The sequence below is a fragment of the Sphaeramia orbicularis genome, chromosome 1 (assembly GCF_902148855.1).
Source record: "Sphaeramia orbicularis chromosome 1, fSphaOr1.1, whole genome shotgun sequence".
Classification (NCBI taxonomy): domain Eukaryota; kingdom Metazoa; phylum Chordata; class Actinopteri; order Kurtiformes; family Apogonidae; genus Sphaeramia; species Sphaeramia orbicularis.
In genome coordinates, this window is record NC_043957.1 from 48,719,624 (window position 1) to 48,746,528 (window position 26,905).

At 36.1% G+C, this 26,905-nt stretch overlaps 1 protein-coding gene across 1 annotated transcript in view; it reads right to left on the reverse strand.

Moving 5' to 3' along the window:
- The window catches only part of LOC115417880 (ovochymase-2), a 71,320-nt gene that overhangs the window by 19,058 nt on the left and 25,357 nt on the right, over window positions 1-26,905 (reverse strand). Inside the window, exons 8-19 of the mRNA XM_030132075.1 lie at window positions 24,002-24,217; window positions 20,542-20,682; window positions 19,615-19,857; window positions 19,257-19,442; window positions 17,077-17,186; window positions 11,358-11,452; window positions 10,603-10,880; window positions 8,258-8,421; window positions 5,117-5,300; window positions 4,791-5,009; window positions 447-581; window positions 87-308 (exon numbers count right to left, since the gene is read on the reverse strand). Of these exons, the coding sequence (XP_029987935.1) occupies window positions 87-308; window positions 447-581; window positions 4,791-5,009; window positions 5,117-5,300; window positions 8,258-8,421; window positions 10,603-10,880; window positions 11,358-11,452; window positions 17,077-17,186; window positions 19,257-19,442; window positions 19,615-19,857; window positions 20,542-20,682; window positions 24,002-24,217 (2,193 nt within the window). The remainder of the gene's footprint in view (window positions 1-86; window positions 309-446; window positions 582-4,790; window positions 5,010-5,116; window positions 5,301-8,257; window positions 8,422-10,602; window positions 10,881-11,357; window positions 11,453-17,076; window positions 17,187-19,256; window positions 19,443-19,614; window positions 19,858-20,541; window positions 20,683-24,001; window positions 24,218-26,905) is intronic.

The following is a 26,905-nucleotide window of genomic DNA, read 5'->3' on the forward strand; positions in this document are numbered from 1 at the left end:
AGCTGGATAATTAAATACGGTGCTAAAATAAACGTTCAGCCTGATGAAGGTGTAAAAGGACATTTAAGTGCAGAACAGAGACTAACCTTGTGACGTCATGCTTTCTCCATTGAATATCTCCACATAGTCCACACACTTTCCAAATGCGTTCACAGCTTGCACCTCAAAATGAGTGAAGACCACATGAATACTTGTTGCTGCGGGGATCTTGATATGCCATGTGCATACAGACCGGGCATGGTAATCACTGGGCCAGTTTGGAGAAATGATTTCACCCTGCTCAGTGCTGAAGCTTCCTCCACAAGGAGCTGTGTGAGTGGATAGGAATATAATGAAGTAAAGAATAGTGGGAAAAAAGACATAGAGAGATGAGATCCTGACAGGAAACACAGTATTTTTTCACCAGAGGCTTCCCTCACAGTAACGTTAGATTTCTCATGTCTTACCTTCTGAAGGGTCCACAGCCCTCCAGGTGGCATGGAAGCCTGTATCCACCACTCTGTCATTGGAGGAGAAGCTGATGTGAAGGGTGTTTCCATCACTCACTATGTCTCGAGGAGGAACATGGCTGCAGTGGGTGCCTGAGGTAAACATGAAGAAGTGTAAGGCTGACAGGAACAACTACACAGTACTGCACATCCTGCTCTGACAGATTAGTCACGGCCTGCTTCTCACTGATTTTTATTCATTTATATGTGTGTACCAGGGTTATTACAGTCAGAGAAAATTTGAATTAAATGTTACGGTGACAGTGTAATTTAGTTTGCTGAAATAAAAACATGACAGCTAAATAAAAGCTACAGTTAACAAACTAACAGTATTTCCTGTGCCAAAGTCTAGTAAACGGAGGGATTTGAATGATTTTAGACCTGTGGCTTTGCCATCCTTGGTGATGAAGACATATGAAAAAATCTTAAAAGAGGAAGTCATCACCTTAACTGAGGGAAAAGTGTGGACGATGCCAAGCTTTTTATTTTAGACAGAGTCTATAGGCACCTAGAAAAGCCAAGTTCTCATGCCAGACTTTTATTTGATGACTTTTCATCAGCTTTTAATAAAATGCAGCCTCATATTTTAATTGAGAGACTCTCCTCTTATTTTAAATTGCCAAGTCAGATCTTGTTGTTTCTCTTAAATTATTTAACAAACAGAGTTCAGCTAGTTTTAGTGAACAGTCACATGTCCAAGCCTTTAATGTCCAACACCGGTTCTCCTCAGGGCTGTGTCCTTTCTCCCCTGCTTTTTATTCTGCACACAGACAGCTGCAGGGCCAGCCAAGAGAACAGCTGCCTAGTCAAGTTCTTGGGCGATACAGTTCTGCTGTCTCCTCTTCAGGGTTCTGATTCAGGCCATGGGAACATTTTATTAATGTTTGTTAAATGGTGTGATGGCAGCTTCCTTGACCTTAATGTACAAAAAACCAAGGAACTGGTTATTGACTTTAGAAGGACTGGCTGGGAGCCTTCACCTGGAAGTAGCATCATCCATGGTGAAGATGTACAATTCGTGGACTCCTACAAGTATCTTGGAACTGTGTTTGACTCGGACCTAAAGTTTGTCAATAGTCAACAGTCAAACAAGGTCAACAAAGGATCTACTTGTGGAAGCTGAACTCTTTTAGTGTTTCTGAGGGCATTTTATCTTGTTTTTATCATTCTTTTATTGAAAGTCTTTTAATATTTTCATTCATTTGCTGGTTCCATGGACAGAAACAGCTTGAACCAGAAGTTTGTTGGAGTTCAGCTGCTGGACCTGAGCTTTCTCTGGGAGAAACGCGTGGTCCAGAAAACCAGGGGAATTATAGATCAGCCTGGACACATTTTCTTCCCCGACTTTTCTCTCCTGCCCTCTGGGCGGCGCTACTATGCACCTCCTAGGAAAACGAACAGATATTCCAACTCATTTGTTCCCTCAGTTATCAGGCTGCTTAACGCTGGGAAGTGACTGAAAGTGATTTGATTCGCTATTTATAGTGTTTTTTTGATTTTTTAGCATCTTAGTCATTTCACTTCACTGTTGAACTCACTGCCCGGTTGCGGTTCTGTGGGTACTGGCAGGTGAATGTGTATGTATGTGGCTGTCATATGCTACTGTGAATGTTTTTGCATTTTTTTGTTTATCTTTAATTGTTTGGAGGTCCAATAAGGCAGGGTAACTGTGAACCGAATTGCCCTTCGGGGAATAATAAAGTAATCTGAATCTGAATCTTAATCTGAATCTAAATAGAAAACAAAATTGTCAGTAAAATCTGCATCCTTGATTGATGATTGGTGATTTCATTATGGGTGCTGATAATCAAGTAACACTGCAGGTCAAGCAATATGTAAGATGTGTACATGCTTGTGCCCTTACAGTTACAGAAGTTTGTTTTGGAAGTGGTCACTTATGACAGTTGCTATCTCACTGTCTAAGCTAAGAGTAATTTGTGTTAAACACCTTTGCTTTTGTAGAGAAACAGAAGGGCTGAAGAACTTAGGAACAACCAGAAGAACCTCATGTCCTCCACAAAAAACCCCCAAAACACTAGAAAAGCACTTGGAGAGCGTAGACCTCTTCCAAGGCAGATCAGTCTCTCCCCCTCTACCAAAATTTTATCATTTGTTCCTTGTGCCAGTATCAACATTTCCTGAAAATTTCATCCAAATCCGTCCGTAACAGACAGACATACAGACAAACCCCAATGAAAATATAACCTCCACCGTTCCTTGGCCGGGGTAATTAGTGCAAAAAGGGACTCTGTGTAAAATAGCACAAAAAATACTGCCCAAAATACAAAAAATAAATATAAGCAATGTACAAAAGCTACAACATAAACAGATAAATCCCGATGAAAACATAACGTAAAAATGGATGTATCTAAGGTCAACAAATGACAGGCTTCTAGTGTGCAAAATTTACATATTGAACCTTTAATGGGTCAAAATTTTGTCTTAAAAAGCTTTTTTTTTTGCTTTGTAAATGAATATAAGTAAATGTCATACCATTTTTTTTTTTTAGTTTCATTTACTTAAAATTTTCCTCACAGTACATGAAACTACAGTAAAATAAAACTAACACTAATAGTAAACCAGTGCAAATTTCATAACTATGTAATTTATTTCTGTCTAAGGCATGGGATACCGCAACTAACACCGTAATAACATCAGAGTGACACTTGTTTTATTTAACTGCATCATGATAAATAACTTCACAGTGACATGTCATCCACACAATACATCTAACTATGTAACTAAGGGGATATTAGATCAGAAATCCCTTCAGATTCTGTATAATTCATTGATCTTACCTTATTTAAGTTACTGTTTGGAAGTATGGGGAAATACATCTACAAGTTCATTACATAGAATTTTTATATTGCAAAAAAGAGCAATAAGAATTGTTCACAATGTTGGTTTTCGGGAACACACAAATCCACTATTTTTACAATCTAAAACTTTAAAACTCATTGACCTTGTGGAATTCAAAACTATTCAAATAATATATAAAGCAAAGAACAATTTACTACCGGGCAATATTCAAGAAATGTTTTGTGAAAGAGAGGGAGGCTATGATTTACAGGGAAAATTAAATTTAAAGATTCATAAAGTACGCACTACATTAAAAAGTTTCTGTATCACCGTTTGTGGAGTAAAACTGTGGAACAAATTGTGTGTGGAGATAAAAACAAATATCAAACATAATTCAGTTTTAAAAAAGATATTAAGAATTGATTCTTCAGAGGTACAGTATTTAATAATGACGATGAGGCCTGTTTGTTTATGTATGATATTGTACTGATAAATCTGCTGGAATTATAGAAGAGAATGTTTGATTTGTTGAGTCTGTTTGTATGACTGTACTGACATGAACATACTGTTGTGGATAATTCAGTTACTGCATTATGGATTGTTGTGGTTCGATGCTAAAATTAGGGAAATAGTATAGGCTGATTGTTGTATAAAGTTAATGATAAAGGTGTAAAAGCACTGAGGGGTAGGATTAAATAAGTTTCGACCATGCAAAATTCAGACTTGTATGTGCTTGAAGATAGATTCTGTCCATTTAAATGTTATTTTTTTTTATGTCTTAATTTGCTTTGTTTTGTCTTATTTTCTTTGTATGTTTGAAATAAAATAAAAAAATATAAATATAAAATATAAAAAATACAGGGTGGGGAAGCAAAATTTACAATGAACATTTAGTTGTTTTTTCGCAGCAGGCACTACGTCAGTTGTTTTGAAACCAAACATATATTGATGTCATAATCATACCTAACACTATTATCCATACCTTTTCAGAAACTTTTGCCCATATGAGTAATCAGGAAAGCAAACGTCAAAGAGTGTGTGATTTGCTGAATGCACTCGTCACACCAAAGGAGATTTCAAAAATAGTTGGAGTGTCCATAAAGACTGTTTATAATGGAAAGAAGAGAACGACTATGAGCAAAACTATTACGAGAAAGTCTGGAAGATACTATTAAAGAAGAATGGGAGAAGTTGTCACCCGAATATTTGAGGAACACTTGTGCAAGTTTCAGGAAGCGTGTGAAGGCAGTTATTGAGAAAGAAGGAGGACACATAGAATAAAAACATTTTCTATTATGTCAATTTTCTTGTGGCAAATAAATTCTCATGACTTTCAATAAATTAATTGGTCATACACTGTCTTTCAATCCCTGCCTCAAAATATTGTAAATTTTGCTTCCCCACCCTGTATGTTTGAGGGGGTAGGTGCAAAAAGTACAAAGTAATTAGAAACGGACTTATTTCAGTCATCATCAGAATAAAAAGATGCAGATATTCCCATACCTAGGCTTCCTAGTCTGTCTCTGAGGCTGACTTTGTCGTTCATGCATATATCACTCTCCTCCAGAGAGAAGTTGCGGAAATGGAGGTGGACTAGTTTGCCGTCGGGCACCTGGATGTTCCACTGGCAACGAGCTTTGTTGCTGTAGCTGCCGGGGAATCCCATAGAGGACACTGAGCCCTCTGCGCCGATCAAATCCTTCGGACCACCACAGCCAGATGCTGTAAAGAAAGGACGGAGGGTGAAAACCACCATAGACATCTTCTGACTTGGAACCATATTTAGTTTTTGAGTTAACTGGGTCGGTTTAAATCATCTGCCATCCTACTGTGTTCATTGTAGATGTCTCTGCGCATGACGTTTTTAACCCAGGGGAGGTAAGCAGAGAACCGGGTAAACACAGAGGGTTTCTTATTCATGATGCATCCAATCGGGCCAAAGCTGGTGATACCATGAACCTCCCAGGGACTGTCGATGGTATCCCGGCACACCAGAGGACCACCTGAGTCTCCCTATACATATCATACATACATCAGACAAAAACATGTCTACATGAGGTCATTTTCTAAGATGTGTACACTAGAAAAAAGTCAGAATCTTAACAAGTGTATTTTTCTCATTTCTAATCAAAATATCTCATCACACTTAAAATAAGACAGAATCAGTAACTTTTCAGTGAGATATAAGAACTTATGTATAGACAATAGATCTTGGAAATCTTATTTCAAGAAATCTTACCAAGATAATTTTCACTTGTTCCACTGACAGACTTTTTTTTTTGCTTAATTCAAGATTTTTTTTTTTTTTTTTTGCATAATTCAAGCAAAAAAAAAAAATTCTTCCAATAGAACAAGTGAAAATTGTCTTGGTAAGATTTCTTGAAGTACGATTTTCAAGATCTATTGTCTAAAAATTGTCATGTCTCGTCAGATTTGTTAATTATGTTAATGTTTAGTGTCTCATGTCTCGTCTTTGGTCTTCAGTGTTTTGTCTTTGTTTGATTTATCACTTTATGTTAAGTTAGTCGTTCACATTTGGCCCTGTCTTGCACTTCCTGTTTTATTTTATACACATCTCTTCCCTCTCGTTTCAGACCCTGACTTCCTCCCTTTGTGTGTTTTCCTGCCAGTGTGATTGTTAGCCCCACCCCTGACTTTTGTCACCTGTGTTCCTCCTACCTCATGTAGAAGTAGTCCTTTCTCCCTTTGTCTTGTGCCAGTTCGTCTGGTTCCGTCATGGTGTTTCGTGTCGAGCTGTCTACCAGGTTTTTCCATGTTCGTCAAGTTTTATGCTTCAGGTTTTTCTGTTTTGTTTATCATAGAGATTTGTGTGTAGTTTTTTATATCCTCCTTGTGAGCGCCTTTTGTTAATGACTTTTTCATTATTAAAATACTTGTGTTAAAATCTTCAGTTTTTATGAGTTGTGCATTTGAGTCCACCATTTCATATGTCAAGGAGTTCTAACAAAAATAAGTTCTTAGATCTCACTGAAAAGTTACTCTTTAAGTGATTGTGTCTTATTTTAATTGTGATGAGATACTCTGACTAGAAATGAGAAAAATACACTTTCTAAGATTTTGATGTTTTCCAGTGTGTAGATTTCTTGGATGAAAACCTTTACAGAACTAAATGTTGCCAAAACTTGCATAAACACACAACACATTTCTAAACCACATGCTTTTAAAAACAAATACAGGCTGTCCTCAGAGTACAAAATCAAAATCATTTCTGCCAAATATGGCACCTCTCTTAAGTTTATTTTCAAATATTTTAAGGATCAAATGATTTGTCATTACATTATGCTGTGGACTGCTACAGTAAATTAGAAATTCTTGAATCATTCAGTTGAGTTCTTGGTCAGGATGCCAAGATTTATACCCTTTTTTTTGTGTCTCATTATTTTTAACATACCACCAAACATCAGCAATGAGCGCGTTGTTAACCCATAAAGACCCAGTCCTACTTTTGTGGCGGTTCCAAAATGTATTTTTCTCTCTATTGAACCTTTCTCAAGTGATTTATCACCATTTATTGCAATATTATCATCTGTATTTTGCATTTTTCAGTGAAAATGATGTATTTTCCTATATGTAATTTACTCATCATGTAGATGTTCCTAAAAGCTCAAAGTAATGTTGAAGGTTATTATATCAGAAAGAGAAAACTGAAGAAAGTGTGATTTTTCCCGCAAAATATATCATTAACAGAACATAAAAACAAGTGTCCATCCACTGTCGTTCATCAAATTACATGGGTTTTAATAGTCACTTTTCCATTGACCCTCAAATAGCACAAATATAACTTGCGCATAAAAACTGACCTAATGGAAAAACGACAAATTTTGCCAAAAGTCTTATTTTTCGAAAAAGTTTTTGCGCTGGCAATAGGTGGTTTTTCGGGCGTAGCGCAAATGGTATATCACGCAAAACTGCAATGGAAAGAGTTTTTTGCAACTAGAGTCAGGTGAATTACAAAAAATGGAAGTTGATGGATGTTACAACAAGCGAAGAAGAAGAAGAAACATGTCGTGGTATGCGTGGACACACCAGGAAACCTAATAATTTTTTTATTTAGTACGAGATATAGGGGTGATATATAATAATAATTATAATAATAATGAATATATCAATAAATCAACACCATATTTACGTTCATTGCCATGTTTATGGAATTACTTCTTGTGTCATCTCACGATAAATAAACAAATCATCACATTTGTGTTTTAATGGAAAAACCGACATTATGCACATCTGTTTTTTTGACATTTAGTAAATATCGCTAAAGTTTTGCGCAGATGTCCAATGGAAAAGCGATTAGTGTTGTAAAGGATGACGGTGTTTCCACGTTCACTATTCTATTAATCCATAAAGACCCAGTGCTACTTTTGTGTCAGTTCCCAAATGAAATTTTCACTATATTTAACCTTTCTTAAGTGATTTATGTAGTTATTATAATATTATCTTCCGTATTTTGCATTTTATCAGTATAAGTCTGGTATTTTCCTGTATTTAATTCACTAGTCATGTAGATGTTCATAACAGCTGAGATTAAAGTCAAGGTTTATTATATCAAAAACAGAGAAAACTGCAGAAAAAGTGACTTTTTCAGTAAAATATATCATTAATTGAACAAGTCTATTCACTGTCATTGATCCAACTCCATGGGTTTTATTGGTGAATCAATGTTATAGAAGCTGACAGTGTTTCTATGTTCTCTTTAGAGCCTCTGAATGTCCAAATGGGTCATATCTGATGACCATGAAACTGCATTTTATACCAGTTATTTACATGTATTGATAGGATCAGTGGATCAGCAGGTATTAAACATTTTAGATTTGGTTGTCAATGGTTGTTTGGGTCTTTGGTTAAATAAAAGCTATACTGTGCAGGTAATATATGTAAACAGTCATAATTATGTTCATGTTGTGGTCATCTGTTACATATTGGTAGCTCTGGGAGTGTTGTTTTACCTGACAAACAGACTTGAGCTCATCAGGTAGAGTATAACCACAACAGATCATGGAGGGTTTGACTTGAAACCACCAGTAATCCATCCTTTTGCAGGTGTCAAATGGTACAATAGGCAGGTCCACTTGGTTAAGAGCCTCTGAAGGTTTGGCAGTCATCGGATTACCTGATCAACACAAAATTAGTGTCAGAAGCACACAGCCAGGACACACTCAGCAGTATAAACACAGGAGTTTTTTGCATTGGAGTCCAGCAGAGGGCATACAAACAATGTGACAGTCATAAATAGCACACAAGCTACAACAGGTATTGAGTGGTGCTGGATAATTTGGTTGATTACTTTATTATTCCAGTGAATAAAATGTGACTCAAAACAGGAATGACACTAAATTAAAGGGTTCATTAGCGAATAAAATCAGAACAAAAGAACAAAACAATTAAATGCCGCAAGACTTCTCTAGTTAGGTAAACTCTATTACTTTAGTACAAACAACATAATTTGTTTTTTACTCTACAAGCTTAATTAAGTCGAACCAACTTAATTTTAATTGTGTAAATACTACTCAATTTAGTTATACTGACTTATTGTTTTACTTTTATTCTACTCAAAAATGTCCATACAAGTAGTTACCTTAGTTTTTTGAGTTGGCCTAACTTATTTCTGTACATCAGAACAAATTCCAAATAGAAATTCTAGCTATACGATCATACTCCTTATTATTTCTCTATGCATTTCTATTACTACATTCATCTGCATGTTAATATCTCAATTGTACACAATACTGTTGTCCCCATTTGATTGCAAACAGTAAATAATACTTGTCAAGCAGTGAGAAAGTACATTGAACAAGGAAACTATAATTGGCAATAAACAGGAAAGGCATGGTTTGGCCTATGGCTCTTACTCATGGTGCAGTTCTATAAAAACACGAAAACAAACACAAAAAGGCCAATAAACATTAGCATGCACACATTAACTCAAAATTAACACCAACACCACAACCTTGCTGAACCCCTGTACATAAAATAACACATTTTCAACAATATACCCAATACCCACAATGTAATGTGCCAAACACGCCACAATATATACTACAATTTTAAATTAGAAAGGAGCAAAATGTGTATTATTCAGTCCTTGAATAATGAAAACTACTGTTGCAGAAACAAAGCTAAATTCTATCAAGCCTTAAAATTTAGTAAAGTTCTGTGCAAAATCGTGGTTCTCTCTTTTTTTTCTGTGCTTCCCTCCATTTCTTGTGGTAGGCGTGGTCTGTCAGCAAAACATGTCCAGGCACGTCAACTTTGTACTCAGCTTTTAGAGGAAGTTTACAAGATTTTTAAGTTGTACTAACTTAATATACTTCTATATTAAGTTAAAGCAGTGTTTCTCAAAAAGCGGGGTGGGCCCCCCCCGGGGGGGCGCGAAGGCTTGCCAGGGGGGTCATGGAATCATTCCTAGGTGTTTATTTTTTCTTCAGGTTAAAACATGTAGCAGGTGGAACTAATGTTTTAGCGTTGGAGCATTCTGGACTCATTTTAGGGATGTACAACAAACAAATCTACTGCCATGGTGATCTGTCACTAGACTAGACAAAGAGTTTAGGTTTGGAGAGTGGACAAGGATTGGACTGGAAAAGAAAAATGTGCAATGTTTCTGTTTTTGCACAGTTTGTACAGTTTGCACTGTGATGTTCTGAGATGTGCAACGTAAACGGGCTCATTGCAGCCACTGATATTGTTAAAATGTTCATCTTTGTTACCAGAATGTGTTTGTTCTAAAAAAAAAAGTACCTTATTGTCATAGTTTTAAGATAATTACAGATTTCCTATTTTTATTTTGAAAGACAATGTCTCAGGGAGCAGTCTTGTTGAGTTCATTTGTATTGTTCAATCAAAAATCTACGTTATTTTTAATTTGCACAACAAATTATTCACGAAAAGCAAAAAGTATTTTTACAATATTGATGTTTCTTTCAATAAAAGTAATAATTGCACCACAGGTACAATGTCGTTGGGGTTGAGGGGGGCTTGGAGATTTTTCGTGCTCCAAAGGGGGGCCCGTCAGAAAAAGATTGAGAACCACTGAGTTAAAGGCAGAATTGTCTGTTAAAAACCAATATGTTATTAAGTTAAGACTGTTTTACTTGTTTTTCATTTAGACCAACTTAATAAAATAACTTACCAACTGTTTTAAATGTGTACATGTAACAAACTAAATTTTTTAAGCAGAGAAAGCTCTTGATTTCAAGCTTAACTTTCTAACCCATGAATCATCTTTTTTAGAGTGTAGCTGTGTGGGTCTTTACGGGTTATTGACAATGAACATGAAGCTCAGAAAAAGTACCTGTTTCATCTCCCCAGCCGGTGGCGTAGCACTTCTTGCCTCCTGGTAGGATTTCCTCCTCAGAGGGAAGGCAGGCATAATTGATCTCATCTGTGGGAATCACCTCTCTATCCAGCCGGACCAGGGCGATGTCAAACTCCACTGTGGGCACTGTGGGATACTTGAAGAGCTCATGGCGATAGATGCCAGACACATTGAAGCACTGTTCACTGGGCTCTGTGTAGGTCAGGTTGTGTTTGCCGAGGCACATACGCCAGCGATGCAGCTCGTCAGCATAGCTTTGAAAAATCAGAATAATAGATTCATTGCTATAAGAGCACAGTGTGGATTGAAACAGTGAACAGGCCACCCTGAGATACACATCACTGTCGCTGCATAATATCAGCTGACAGATTATTGAAAGTCAGGCTTCTAACAGGAAACGAATGTGTGTTACGTCTCCACAGTTCACCGGCGTCTCTCTGTAAAGTTCGCCCATTAGAGCTCAGGCGTTGAGGCATCTCTAACAAGGCATTGCTCTGACACTGTAATAAGCCTGAGGTAAGAGCAGTGACACCAACAACTGTCGTGCAGGATTAGGCAAACAGGCTTCTGGGAAGATTTATATAACTTTTTTGGAAAAATATAGCACTGGAATGTGGCAGGCCGAGCAATACATCTCCTTTTATTAAAATAGACAACTCGAGAAGGTTCCCTCATAATATTTGCTAAATAATAAACATCAGTAATGTGTGAAAATGAAATTAGACATTTACTTTATGAAGCAGTGGGCTGCTGTGAGTACCCAGTTCTTGTGAATGAGAGTACCACCACAGATGTGTGCATACGTGGGACGACTATCCGGCCAAACCTGGAACAAATACACACAATAAGCTGTCAAAAAATTAACCCTTTCATGCATGTATTATGAGAACCTTAATCAGGGTTTTTATTCATACTGTGTAGAAATTTGGGCCAATGTATATAAAACTAACATAGACCCTATAATTAAACTTAAAAAAAAAAAAAAAAACGCTATCAGAGTAATAAATAAAGCTGGTTATCTTCACTCAAGTAATCCATTATTGTAGGATCTGGTATATTAAAATTCCCTGATATTGTATATTGCAAAACAATGGAAATTATTTTTCGTGCTCAGAACAAAAGTCTTCCTGTTTGTGTTCAAAAAAATTTTAATTTAAGAGTAGGGAATTATAATTTAAGAGGGTTGTTTGTGTTTGAAACGTGTAAAGTAAGAACAAATGTTAAATATCGCTGTGTTTCTCTTATTGGTGCCAAATTATGGAATCAATTGAATCATGAATTGAAACTATGTAGTTTGTTGTTGAGTTTTAAAAAAGCTTTAGTTTGTCAAATTCTCAGGGGCTATGACAGTAAAATAATCTCTAAGTGACTTAAGAAACTGAATGTAGATTAATTTGTGTTAATGTTTTATTTGCTGCAACTTCAGGTAATTAAAAAGATGGGAGTAGGAGAAGCATGAATAAGTTTGGTTTTCAGCTTCTTCTTTTTTCAGTTACAAACTGTGCAAATTGTATGTTCCTTATTTGTATGCGTTTTGTAAATAACCAAAATAGAAAATATTCATTCATTTCTTCATTCATTCATTCATTCCTCTTTGGGCAGTAAAAAAAACGATGCGATTGAAACATTTTTTATGAACCTATTTTTCATGGAGTTGCAAAATTGTCCGCTCAGCTGGACTCCATGTGTTTAAGTTTTGAAGCAAAGAAACATGTATTTACTGATATACTGTGTGAAAACTATGAAATTAAAACATTTTTAATGCAGCTAATCTGATGTTTTCCCACATTTTAACATACTCTTATACTAGTCATTACTCACTTCACTGAGATAATATGAAAAAAAAAACTTTTTGTTGTTAATTACAGTCTAATAAAAATAACAAGCAATTACTTTACACTCAAACATGTTACTACAGATCAGGTTTATCAAGAACAGAAAAGTTACAGTCATGGTATGAATGTCAGTGTATGGGATGATGCATGAGCGTCCACTGTGTTGGCTGTTATGGAACTAAAACAACAAAATCCATGAATATACAAGAGAACAGCTTTGAGTAGCTGTCCACTGTAGTGACCACTATGCATGAAAGGGTTAAAGAGCATTTATTTCCTCCATTCTAAATTCCAGCACTAAAATGTACAACATCTGTAAATAGTATATATACTGTACTTAACCCTCAGGTATCCCATCCAGCAAGGCCCTTACTAAGCACCAAGTGTGCCTTTTTGGCACACTTGTGGAATACTGTCAAAAATTTTTTCATACAGTTTGTTTTTAATTCTTTTACACTTATTTCTATTTCAGCAACTTGAGCCGTAAATAAAAATACCAAATACTCAATAATTGTCGCATTTTTTAACCCTTTAAATGCCATGTTTGTAATGTAAACAAACCATTTTTTTGATGCAAAAAACACAAAAAAAATTATTTTCTTCAATATACTACATAAAAAGTGGATCACATATTATTTGATTTTTGCATCCTGGCATATGTCAATGATTAACTCCAACACTGGTTAATTTGCATTATTATTTTTGGCGCTAGGTCAAATGTTCAAAAATACTAGCATCTGTCACCAAGTGTGCGTAAAATGCACACCTATAAATCAAACTATTAAATATTATATATGAATTTATTTTTCTGCACTAATTTGATTTTATTTTTGTAAATCAAGGTCAGCCCTAATCATACATATCAAATAATCATTCATTTTACATTTTTTTAACCTTATAAATGATCTCTTTTCTTCATGATGTCACTACATTTTTTGATGCAAAAAACACAAAATATGTTTTGTTTTGGTTTTTTTTTCAAAATACTACATAAAAATTGTATCATATATTATTTGATTTTTGCAGCCTGGCATATGTCAATGATTAGCAGCAACATTAACAACGTTAATAAATTAATTTAGACCCTCCCCTCTCAAATGAAGCCCAGATATCAGTAAAAGCAGGATTTATGCCTTAATGGCTTTCGGATCAAAAACAGTGGTTATAATAGAAGAAATAGTGTGTTTTAGGCACACTTGGGAGACAGATGCTAGTCTTGTAATTTTCTTTTGTTTACAATGTGCAAATTTTAGTTGGTGGCCAGAATTTTAAAGACCATGCAAAAATGAACAACTTTTGAATTCTAACCTTATATAAATTGTGAAAAATAAAGTTTTTTAACGAGAAGTGGAAAGTGTGCCTAAAAAGCGCACCTGGATACCGGAGGGTTAATAGACAATTTTTTTTGTAATTTTTATTCCACTGCACTGATCACAAGCAGCTTTACTTACTAGGTACATCTACAAATTAAATGGATTATTATGAAATAAATAACCAACAGCCTGTAATGTACCATTGTAATGCCATACCCATTACAAACCATTGGATCTAATGCATGCTTTACTAATTTATTTCACAAAAGCAATATTTTCAAACCAATCAAATCATCTTCATATCACACACATTGATATGAAATGACATTATTGACTTCATTGATAAGTAGCTGTGACATAAGCAGGATAATGTACAGCAGGGTCATTACTGTGAAATAAACTCCTTCAGGGTGATGGAGCATCAGCATGCCAGGGTTTGTTTGACACAGATCTATACTCGCCCACTCAAGGTCTAGATTATACTCGAGTAAGGTATAATGTATGCCTAGCATGAGCCAATCATTAGAGCAAAATAAATCTCTTCTGGGTGATGAACAATCAACCACAATAATTACCAGCTGACTATAGACCCACATCATTCCTCACTTGCCTCCTCAACAGTACAGTGATTAAAATGTGCCACAGCAGTACCAGCAGTAATATTAACTATCAACACAATAATGCATCAATAATTCTGAACTACTAATACAGATTATTATGACAATGGACATTCTGCAGATTATTTCTGGTACTTTACCTGTATTTCTTTGCTAATACTTATTTATGTCTGTTATGCTCAAGTGTTTCCCATGCTGCTATGTATATAATATTCTACAATTAGCACTACACATACTTCTACTTATAGCCATATTTTTTGTACTTAGTCTTATTTATACTTATATAAGGTGACACAGAAAAACGGGAACTTTTTAACAATCCAATAAAACCAAGAGTGATGGAAGAAAAATATTTTATTCATAGTAATTGAAACCTTAAAACATGCCATTTAAGAAACAATGATGGAATTTTCATTTTTTAAAAATTACAGGGTGACCCAAAAAAACGGGAATTTTTGAAGTGCGTATTGGCAGACATGAGCAAGTGGCAGCACTGCGAGACAGTGACCTTGAGCAAGTAAACACACCCCTATTTTAGTAACCATTGGCGGCTGTGCGAGAATTGTTCGGTAACCGTGTGATCTTAAGATTCAGTAACGTACCCTGGCCCCCTAGATCGCCAGATTTGTCCGTTTGTGATTTTTTCTTGTGGGGCTATCTCAAGAGTAAAGTGTACACGACTCGACCAAGAACTCTGGATGAGTTAAAACAGAGAATTCAGGATGAAATTCACAGTATCCCAGCTGAGATGTTGCAGCGGTCAATGAGGAATCTCAACAGCAGATTTCAAGAATGCATTCGTACAGGAGGACGCCATCTACAGGAAGTAATTTTTAAAAAATGAAAATTCCATCATTGTTTCTTAAATGGCATGGTTTAAGGTTTCAATTACTATGAATAAAATATTTTTCTTCCATCACTCTTGGTTTTATTGGATTGTTAAAAAGTTCCCGTTTTTTTGTGTCACCCTGTATTTATATTTGATATTCCTATCCATACTGTATATTTATTACCCTTAGTTCCCTCCTATTTAGATTTGCATATTCTTCAACTGGTTTTATATTGGGCTCTTTACACAAAATCTCATCGCATTATACTTATTGTGTTTTGCAGTGCCAGTAAACCCTATTGCATTGTATTGTACTCTATTCAGAGCTTTATATTGTATATATTGTATATATTTATATATTTAGACATCAATCTAAAACAGTCTTCTTCTGGCCCACCTGGGCGGTGTCTCCCTCAGACTCGGTCCTCTACCAGAGGCCTGGGAGCCTGAGGGTTCTGCAGAGGATCTTAGCTGTTCCTAGGACTGCGCTCTTTTGCACTCAGATCTCTGATGTTCCTGGTATCTGCTGGTTCCATCCTCTCAGCTTGGGGGTCACTGCCCCTAGTGCCCCCATCACTACTGGTACCACTGTTGCCTTCACACCCCACATTTTCTCTATCTCCTCTTTCAGCCTTTGGTATTTCTCCAGCTTCTCGTGCTCTTTCTTTCTGATGTTGCTATCACTTGGGATTGCTACATCTATCACTACCGCTGTCTTCTGATGTTTATCCACCACCACTATGTCAGGCTGATTGGCCATCACCATCTTGTCGATCTGGATCTGGAAGTCCCACGGGATCTTGGCCTGTTTGTTCTCTGTCACCTTCGGGGGTGTCTCCCATCTGGACCCTGGGACCTCCAGTCCATACTCGGTACAGATGTTCCTGTACACTATGCCCCCTACCTGGTTATGCCGTTCCATGTATGCCTTGCCTGCCAGCATCTTACACCCTGCTGTGATGTGCTGGACTGTCTCAGGGGCTTCTCTACACAGCCTACACCTGGGGTCTTGTTTGGTGTGGTAGACCCCAGCCTCTATTGCTCTGGTGTTCAGGGCCTGTTCTTGTGCAGCCATGAGTAGTGCCTCTGTGCTGTCTTTCAGTCCAGCTTTTTCCAGCCACTGGTATGTTTTCTCAATATCAGCCACTTCCTCAATTTGCCAGTGGTACATGCCATGCAGGGGCTTGTCCTTCTATGATAGCCCCTCTGGCTCCTCATCCTTACTGGGCTTTTGTTGTCTGAGGCATTCACTTGTCAGTTGGTCACTGGGGGCCGTTTTCTTGGCATATTCCTGGAGGTTTGCCATTTCCTCCTGGACAGTAGTTCTGACACTCATATATATATATATATATATATATATATATATATATATATATATATATATATATATATATATATATATACCTAATTAATTTAGATTAATAAAGTATTCAGATTCTATTCTATTCTATTCTTCATTCATTATCTGAACCCCCTTTATCCTCATTAGGGTCACTGGAGCCTATCCCAGCTACTTATGGGTGACAGTGGGGTACACATTCACACCTATGGGCAGTTTAGATTAAATGATTAACCTATCAGTGCATGTCTTTGGGAGGAAGATCCCACCCCCATCGACTTGTGTTGGAATCAAACCCAGGACCTTCTTGCTGTGAGGCACGAGTACTATTCTATTCTATTCTATTCTATTCTATTCTATTCTATTCTATTCTATTCTATTCTATTCTATTCTATTCTAAATAAAATAAGGTTTTGATTAGCATTTTTACTGCTCACTGTGGTACTTTCTCTGTTAATTCTGCTGTAATTTAATGCACCTTGACATAGATTTGGTCCATTTATTTGTAGAGTCTCACCTGCATGGAGACTTGCCAAGGCCAGGAGTGTGGTCTGGCTGGTTCTCCGTTTACAATGCGAGACGTAACAGCAGGAGGAAAGGCTGGTTTCCCACATGTAGTCGGCCAGTCTAGGAAAGAAGAGTAAGCCTCTGTTATGTATCTTTTGTGTGTTTGGCTGTGCATGTATAAATTGTTTGTGTTTTTTGTGCACATAAACAAGCATAATAACTTAGTTCATATCTGCAGCTGAAGATAAGCCTGCATGTTACAGTGATGTGGTTTTTAATCACTGGCTGGCTATGCAAATTTTTATAAAAGATTTCCTTGATGACATTGCTGGCAAGTCAACTTTTGCTTTTGCTACGCTACAACTCTACAGTAATGAATTCAGCGCATATTTATAATGTAACCATGGTGGAAACAGACACCAGCATCAATAGAAAAAATATCAAATGAGCTGATAATAAATCCAAATCACTACTGGAGTATTCCTCACTTAGTAGCTTTGTGTCTCTTTTTTACTCTCACTCTTTTCTATCTTGCCTGATACATAGGCCAACTTTGTCATCGCCTGGGTGGAAAAAACCCAGAGGCAGTAGAGAGTCCATCTATAAAAATGTGTTTCAGCAATTGGCTTGGCAGGGGCCAGGACCACCTGGGGCTCATGACTGGGTGAAGAATGAGGATCGGGTGACAGCCCACTAGGAAGGAAAGTGAAGCGTTAGGCCACTTCACATTATGTTTTCAGCACATCAAATCACCTTGTTTTACTGCACATCTGGGTGCAGCCAGAAGGAGATAGGAAAGAGAGGTGTGAAGTAAGGGCGAGATTTGAGAGCGAGCATGAATCAGAAGAAATACTGCAGCTCTGAGTGCAGACTTGAAGGCTGTGTTAAACTAAATCTTCCCTGATGCGATAGGTAATCCACTTTGATCAAACGAACACTTAGAGCATCATAGTATTTTCCTTTGGTTTACAAGCAAAATGCTTCCTGAATAGACAGGAAAATCAACCAAATTTGGGTCAATAACAAAGAAAAATTGAGTCAAAAATTGCCAGTTGACTATAGTTTTCAAGATACAGTATTGGGTCAAATGAAATTCTATTCATTTAATGAGAATGAGTGTTATTCAAAAAGAGTGCTTGTCTCTGAGTTACTAGTTCTGTTTCAAAACACTGTCAAACTAAATAAATTATCAAACTGATTTGTTCTATCGAAAAAACTTGTTGAGTATGTTGTATTTGCATTTTTTTCCCCATTTAAACAATAATCTCACTTAAGTTAGACAGGCAGTGTGAGGGACATTTAAAAAATCATGTACATTCCCTCAAAGAAAATTGCATAAAATAATAAAATTACAATTTTTTTAAATGTAATGATATACGTGTGTGTAAGTGTTTGCCCATTGATGATAAAACCCTAGAATTTCCTTATTTTACAATGTGTTAATCTGCATAAACATAGACATAAGCATAAACATAAACATAACCGAACATAACCATAAACATAAACAAACATAAGCGTAAACATAAGCATAAATCTAAATATAAACTAGCATAAACATAAATAAACATAAGCATAAACAAACATACACATAAACATGAACAAATGTAAACATAAGCATAAGTATAAATATAAACTAGCCTAAACATAAACAAACATAAACATACACAAATATAAACATAAGCATAAATATAAAACTAAAAATATAAACTAACATAAACATAAATAAACATAAACATAAACAAATTTAAACATAAAAATAAGCATAAATATAAATATAAAAGTAAATATAAACAAACATAAACAAACATAAGCCTAAACAAACAAATTTAAACATAAAAATAAGCATAAATATAAAAATATGAACTAACATAAATGTAAACAAACATAAGCATAAACGTACACAAATATAAACATAAGCATAAATATAAAAATAAATATAAACTAACATAAACATAAACAAACATAAGCATAAACATAAACAAATTTAAACATAAAAATAAGCATAAATATAAAAATAAATATAAACTAATATAAGTATAAACAGAAACATGAACAAATGTAAACATAAGCATAAAAATACATATAAACTAACATAAACATAAACATGGTATATGTATCTTACACTGTCAACGTTTACCATTGTACAGAACTGCAGACATGAATGACATGAAGCTGAAACTGATACCCTACCTATGGTGATGTTATCCCAGGGATTAGGCTGAACAGGAGGCTCAGTGGGTGCAGGCAGACTGGGGTCTGTGGTCCAGTAAGCCCTAAAGCCTTTGCCCTCAGTAAATAAGTCTGTGTGGAAGCGGATCACCAGTCTGTTGCCTTTTGTCTGGATAGAAGCAGGTATCTTAGTCCCACAAAATGGACCTAAACAGGAAAGAATATTTTCACTCAATAACTCTTTATGGCTTTAGGTCATCAGTATATTAGGAGTATAGATCCACAGTTGTACTGATTCATTCTAGATTGATTACATTGAATTAATTGAATTAATTGTGATTGTCATGAAAATCAACCGGCTTTCAAAAAAACAACTTACCATGTTTCTGGAATGTGTTAGTAAATGTATTGATATCGTACACCATGATGTTGTCATAGCACTTGTTCATCAGGAAGTCTTTAGGTTCCAGGTCAAAGTGGGTGAATGTCAGACTGATCTTCTTCCCCAAAGGTGCAGCAATGTTCCACATGCATTCAGTGTTAGCTTTGTAGTTCATAGGCCAGTTCAGGGACTTGATAACCCCGGTTACCTCTTTGGAAGAAAAACCACAGCCCTGGATTTCTACAAAGAGGGACCAACACAGATATTTTATATGAGACACATGTTAGTAAGTAGCAACAATATCAGCTTGTAGTATCTTTCAGGCATCTGTAGAATTTCTTTGAAGCTCATTTTAAGGTTTTCTTTATTAAATTTTAGAGCCAAGTTTTCAGATTTCTACAACACCACATAACTTATTTTAGAAAATCCCATACAAAATAGAAACTCAGCACATAAAAGAAGGCTGATACAGAGATACAGTGGGCTACATTAGATTATTGAACAATACTTAATAGATAAAAATCTCCACCAGTTACCAAAGGCTGCTTGAGTGCTGAAGCATATACACTCTTTGAAAAAGGCTATTTTTTCATGTTTAATAATAAGACATTCATTTTTCTAATTAGGGAATATCTCCACACACTAGACTGGCTGCATACTTATTTCTGCTTACTGCATGCAGCATTTTCCTGCCTGATAATCATGATGAAGATAAGCGTTTTATCTTGGCTTTTATGCTTCACATTGCCTCTGACCTGTTCGTCTTTGTGTTCACACTTTTCATGCCATAACTTTTCTAGTTTTCTAAATATGTGAAAGACATATAGGACGTGTAATGGATTGTCTCTAAGCTGCTACAGCAGAATCTGCCTCCAATGTCGGGGGTTCCTCTGTGTCCACGTCTGTTTCTATGGTCTTCAGTACCTGCGATATCCTCGGGATATACTGCCTCCCACTTGGCAGAGAAACCTCGGTCTGTGAGGCGGCTGTCAGATTGGAAAGTGACAGATATTGTATCACTGGCACTGACCACCAGTGGGGGCAGAAGGTAACCACAGTGGGTGCCTGAAAAAAAAGGTTAAAAATGGAGAGAGGGATGAGCAGAGAATTGCTTTTAACCTTAAAAGACCCAAAAAGCCACTGGCAGTCAAAATCATCTACTGATCTAAAATGTTTAGTAACTTCTGAACCACTAAACCCTTTCAATACATTTAAATAATTCAGGTTAAATGCAGTTTATAATGTTTTCATGGTCATACAGGGTGGGGAAGCAAAATTTACAATATTTTGAGGCAGGGATTGAAAGACAGTGTATGACCAGTTAGTTTATTGAAAGTCATGAGAATTTATTTGCCACAAGAAAATTGACATAATAGAAAATGTTTTTATTCTATGTGTCCTCCTTCTTTCTCAATAACTGCCTTCACACGCTTCCTGAAACTTGCGCAAGTGTTCCTCAAATATTCGGGTGACAACTTCTCCCATTCTTCTTTAATAGTATCTTCCAGACTTTCTCGTAATAGTTTTGCTCATAGTCATTCTCTTCTTTCCATTATAAACAGTCTTTATGGACACTCCAACTATTTTTGAAATCTCCTTTGGTGTGACGAGTGCATTCAGCAAATCACACACTCTTTGACGTTTGCTTTCCTGATTACTCATATGGGCAAAAGTTTCTGAAAAGGTATGGATAATAGTGTTAGGTATGATTATGACATCAATATATGTTTGGTTTCAAAACAATTGACGTAGTGCCTGCTGAGAAAAAACAACTAAATGTTCATTGTAAATTTTGCTTCCCCACCCTGTATATGACCCATTTGGGTGTTCAGTGAATGTGGAAACACCATCATCTTGTACAATGTTGATTCACCAGTAAATCCCATGGACTGTGATAAATGACAGTGGATGTAGACACTTGTTTTTATGTTCAGGTATTGATATCTCAGTTGAAAACATTACTTTTCTTCAGTTTTCTCTGTTTCCGATTTATAACCTTCAACTTTACTCTAAGCTTTTATGAACATCTACATGTTCAGTAAATTAAATATAGGAAAACACCTGATTTTCACTGAAAAAAATGCAAAATACAGTGGATAATATTGTAATAAATGGTGATAAATCACTTAAGAAAGGTTAAATAGAAGGAAAAACTAATTTGAGAACAGCCACAAAAGTAGCACTGGGTCTTTATGGGTTAAATACTGGAAGAAGGTTGATAGTGACATGGACGGTGAAACAATTACAAGTGAGTCAAGTGAGAATTACCCTTTCCTACTGATTGTTAAAGTACAAGATCTATACACTGTTTCGATATGGATTTCTCTCTGCACTTCACACACAAACCCCTGAATTAACAGGACGCCTCATTAAAACCGTCTCATCATCACCTATCTGCATGTTTAATACAGAACGTGTGCTTGCACTTCAGCACTTAGTCCTTGAGAGCTCAGCATTAGATAAAGCTGTATCAGCTCCACTGCACTCACTGAAGTGAATAACAAGGAGATGTAATTTATAGTTTGCTATGGTCTTTGCAAAGGAGATCCTAATCAACTGTTTTATGGCAGGAGACAGCGATTAAGATACTGTCGGGCAAGAGCTGTTAGCTCAGTGATGTGCATTAAACAGAAGCCAAAGTCCTTCCTGTTAATGATTTGGGGAAAGTTGTATGCTGTATCTTTTATGGCTATTTATCAATGTTCTGATGATTGTCATTTTGTTATGATACAGTATCTACTTGTCATCATACATACAAACATAAAGTAAAATACATCTATGATATGCGTGTACATTTTTTGGTATTTGCAGTATTTACATAGTATCTTAGCACATAATTTCACTAAAATCATGAAGTTAGACAGTGATCTAATACTAATTCAAGGGTCAAAACAGACACTAAAGCTACGTTCAGACAGCAGGTCTTAATGCACAATTCAGATTTTTTGGTGAAATCTGATTTTTGTGTGTGATTGTTCATATTACACATTAACCCTTTCATGCACACTGGTCACTACAGTGGACAGCTGTTCAAAAGTATTCTCTTGAATATTCATGGCTTTTGTTGTTTTAGTTCCATATCACCCAACACAGTGGACGCTTATGCATCATCCCATACACTGACATTCATACCATTACTGTAACTTTGCTGGTCTAGATAAACCTGATCTGCAGTAAGATGTTTGAGAGTAAAAAAAACTGCAAATTTTTATTAGACTGTAATTAACAGGTTTTTTTTTTGCATATTATCTCCATGCAGGTATGTTAAAATGTGAGAAAACATCAGATTAGCAGCATTAAACATGTTTTTATTTTATAGTTTTCACACAGTTTATCAGTAAATACATGTTTCTTTGGTTCTAAAACTAAATGCATGGTGTCCAGCTGAGTGGACATTTTTGTAACTCCATAAAAACAGGCTAACAAAAATCAATAGAATTATTATTTTTATGCCTAAAGAGGGATAAAAACACTCAGGAAAAAAATCGTGATTAAGGTTCTCATAATTCATGCATGAAAGGGTTAAATGTGACTTCTATCAGTTTTGAGTATGAACTGAATGCGACCCTGAAGTGACCCACATGCACAAAAGAGGTCCTGACGTAATACATGACCATGCAGGCATGCACTGTGATTACAGAAGTAAATATGATTTTCCCCCCGCTCCTCCCCTTGGGACGCAGAATTGTGACATTTGTCACATTTCAATGATGTAAAGGTTGGATAAATACAACCTGGCCATTCAGACTGAAGTCACATTGCTAAATATCAGATACTTATCGGATTTAGGACCACATACTATAAGTACTCTGGGTCAGATTTGAAAAAGCTGGATTTGTGCCGTTTAAACTGTCTTTAACAGATCAGATACAGGTCACATATAGGCAAGAAAAATCAGGTTTGGGCCACATTTGCCTGCAGTCTGAACATAGCCATATTCACCAAAATCTCAAACTTCACCGTGCAAACAAAGGTTCAGTGTGAAATAATGACAGCTAGTGGTCAAGTTGTAAATTACAATCAATGCAATGTCCCTCAGCTCCCCCTCCTGTAGGGTGACCTTTAATAACCTGAAAAATGAAGAAAATGCAGAAAAAATGGACTAGAACTTTACGATGGGTTTTTGGTAAAGAAAGAGCTAACTGGTTCACTCCAACATTGTAGGTGCAATAAAGCACATAATTCTGGATGCCATGTGTAATAAACTGGAAAAAAAAGAAGAGGAAAATTCTCTATAGATATAAACAGCTCATTCTAATGCAAAAAACCCACAACTCTTAGTTTCAGTTTATTCTACAAGTATTACTGAATAATTGCAAATATTTTTTGTAATTTTTTAACACTGACCTTTTCAACTAATAATAAAATAAAATACAAGTCTCACCCAGTGTGCTGTAATGATCTGAGATGACCAGTTTGTCCTCCTTGCATTGTCCAACCTCTCCTGTGATGGCCATGTCTGTGATTTGCAGTTTAACCAGGAATCCTTTTGGCACAGTTATTTTCCACTGACATCTCAGATGAGCGGGATAAGCATTTGGAAAACCCAAGGACTGGATCACTCCTTTACGCCCGTTAAGGACCGACGGACCACCACAACCTGTCCGATAAGAAACAAATCATATCAAACCGATGTTTGATCCAACTCATACTGCCTCAATAAGTCATTTTTACAAGAAAGGAGAATGAGTTTTTGATGAGTCAAAGCTTTATTAATTTTAGTTTGGTCTGTGTTTATTTCAGTTGATTGGGCCTATCTTACTTTGATATTTACAAAGCTGCTCTATGATCAGGTTCATTATGTAGCACTTTAATTGGTCACTAGAGAGAACTGGTCTGTCTGCCAATATATTTAATCTAGTGATGAATAGATAAACCTCCAGAGGGATCTCCCCACTCCTATACAGAGAGCTACCAGCATTCATCCTTATTTAGAAGCTGTCATCTGATTAGAGCTGTGTCTGTGCAGGGAAAACTACACAGGCAAGTATTACAGGACCATGTAGAAAAACAAAACAAAGGAGAGAAAAGAAAAGAAAAGAAAAGAAAAACACTGCCTAGCAAAAAGTCACCACCTAGTAGGCTAACCCAGTAGGTAAGAGCCTTCCATTAGATAACACTGGTCAACAACAAATTTATTGTTTAAGTTTTTTGAGCTGATTTAGGATCATTTTGGTGTGCTGAATCCAAAAATCACATTAATTTTGCTCAATCAGGTCAACTTTCTGAACTATGCTACATATTGGCTTTTTAACATTTTTGCTTACATTTATGGGCATTTTCACATCATATGATACAAAATTCTTTCATATTTCTTGCAATAAACAAGTTCTGAAGATTTTACTTTTGCCAATTTATGATTAATGGTTTTTTTAATATTACAGGTGAATGAAATGGCTTCGACTAGAAGATCTTGCAAAAATAAGCCTGACGTATTCTGCTACATCTGCGGTGAATACACCATTGCACCTAACAGGAATCAAGTGATCAAATGATTTTTTTTCTCTTAAAACCTATTTTGGGTGAGAACTATATAAAAAAATCAACTGATAAAGTCACAAAAATGTAATCAGTTTTGTGAGAAGATCAAATTTTTCAAAATCAAATTAGCAAAAAAACCTGACCTGATTGAGAAAAACAGATGTCATTTTGGATTTAGCGGTGCAAAATGGTCCTAATTCAGCTGAAAAAACCTAGACAACTTGCAAAAAACATTTTTTTGTAACCCAGTGTAATTTGTGCAGCAATTTATATGTTTCAGCTTTAACAAGTTCGTTCACCCTAACTGATATAATCTCATTTCTTAAACAACCACCTTTATTTATTTATTTATTTATTTATTTATTTGGATCCCCATTAGCTGATGCAGGACATCAACTACTCATCCTGGGGTCCTCCCATTCCAAACAGACATACAGTATCCATTTACAAGCATAAAAACAGCGTGATTCACCTTTATATTACTTTCTTAATTACACTCATCAGTTTGATAGAGAGCAAAAAGATTGGACTGTTTCAATAGAAAAAGGTCGTGTGGTTTGATGAGGCCAGATTGACCCTGTTCCAGAGTGACGGACACATCAGAGTGAGAAGAGAGGCAGATGAAGTGATTACCCATCATGCCTAGTGCCTACAGTACAAACCTGTGGGGGCAGTGTTATGATCTGGGACATTATGCGTCCATAAAATGAGGTCAGCTGAACCTGCATATACTGAATATGCCTAATATACCTAAACTATGGAACCATCTGATTTTCCATATCAGACAGTCCTCCTCTCTGTCTGTTTTTAAATCCCTTTTTGACATCTATCTTTTCTCCTTGGCTTTTGAAACCATGTGAGATGTTTGAAGGTATCATTACCTTCACCAAGTGTAACGGTGGAGGTTATGTTTTCATCAGGGTATATCTGTTTGTCTGTCTGTTTGTCTGTTACCAAGATAACTCAAAAAGTTAAGTACAGATTTGGATGAAATTTTCAGGAAATGTTAATATTGGCACAAGGAACAAATGATTACATTTTGGTGGTGTTGGGTGTGGGGGGGGGACTGATCTCTTATTGTATTGTTTTTATTTGGTAGTTATCATTCTTATTTTTTTGGTGCTTTTAATTGTTTTTTTTAATCTGTTCTTGTATTTTATTCTTTTATTTGGGTTTTATTCATTCTTCTGTACAGCACTGTTTTCTTTTTGTACAGTTCCTTGTTTTTTAATCTATTTTGTATTTTATTCTTTTATTTTGGTTTTAATTACCGTATTTTCCAGTCTATAAGCTGCTACTTTTTTCCACACACTGTGAACCCGTGGCTCTAAAATGATGCGACAATTATTTTTTTTTTTCTGGGCTAACGATCGATCCGGCTGATGAAGAAGAAAATAGAGCTGCTGCACGTAAGCTTGGAATCAGTGAATCGATGGTGGGATGTTGGAGACGGGGTGGGTGTGGCTTATAGTCCGGAAAGTACGGTATTCTTCTGTACAGCTCTTTGGTCCACTGTGGTTGTTTTAAAGTGCTTTAGTTGGATTGGATTGGATTAGACTGACTGGCCAGATTTTTATATCTTCCTTGACGACACAGACATATTTCATGACGACAGAGTCCAGACCAGATCTAGGGTTGGTATTATGTCTGAATCAGAGGTGATTTCTCACAGACTGCAAGGGAAGCTCGGTTTCCCCTAAAGTTATGAAAATTAAATGGTTAAATATGTACGGTCGTGTTGACATTTCATTGACTACAAATGTGTTAGAACACGTTCATCTCACAGACAAGTTCGTTCAGAATCAGC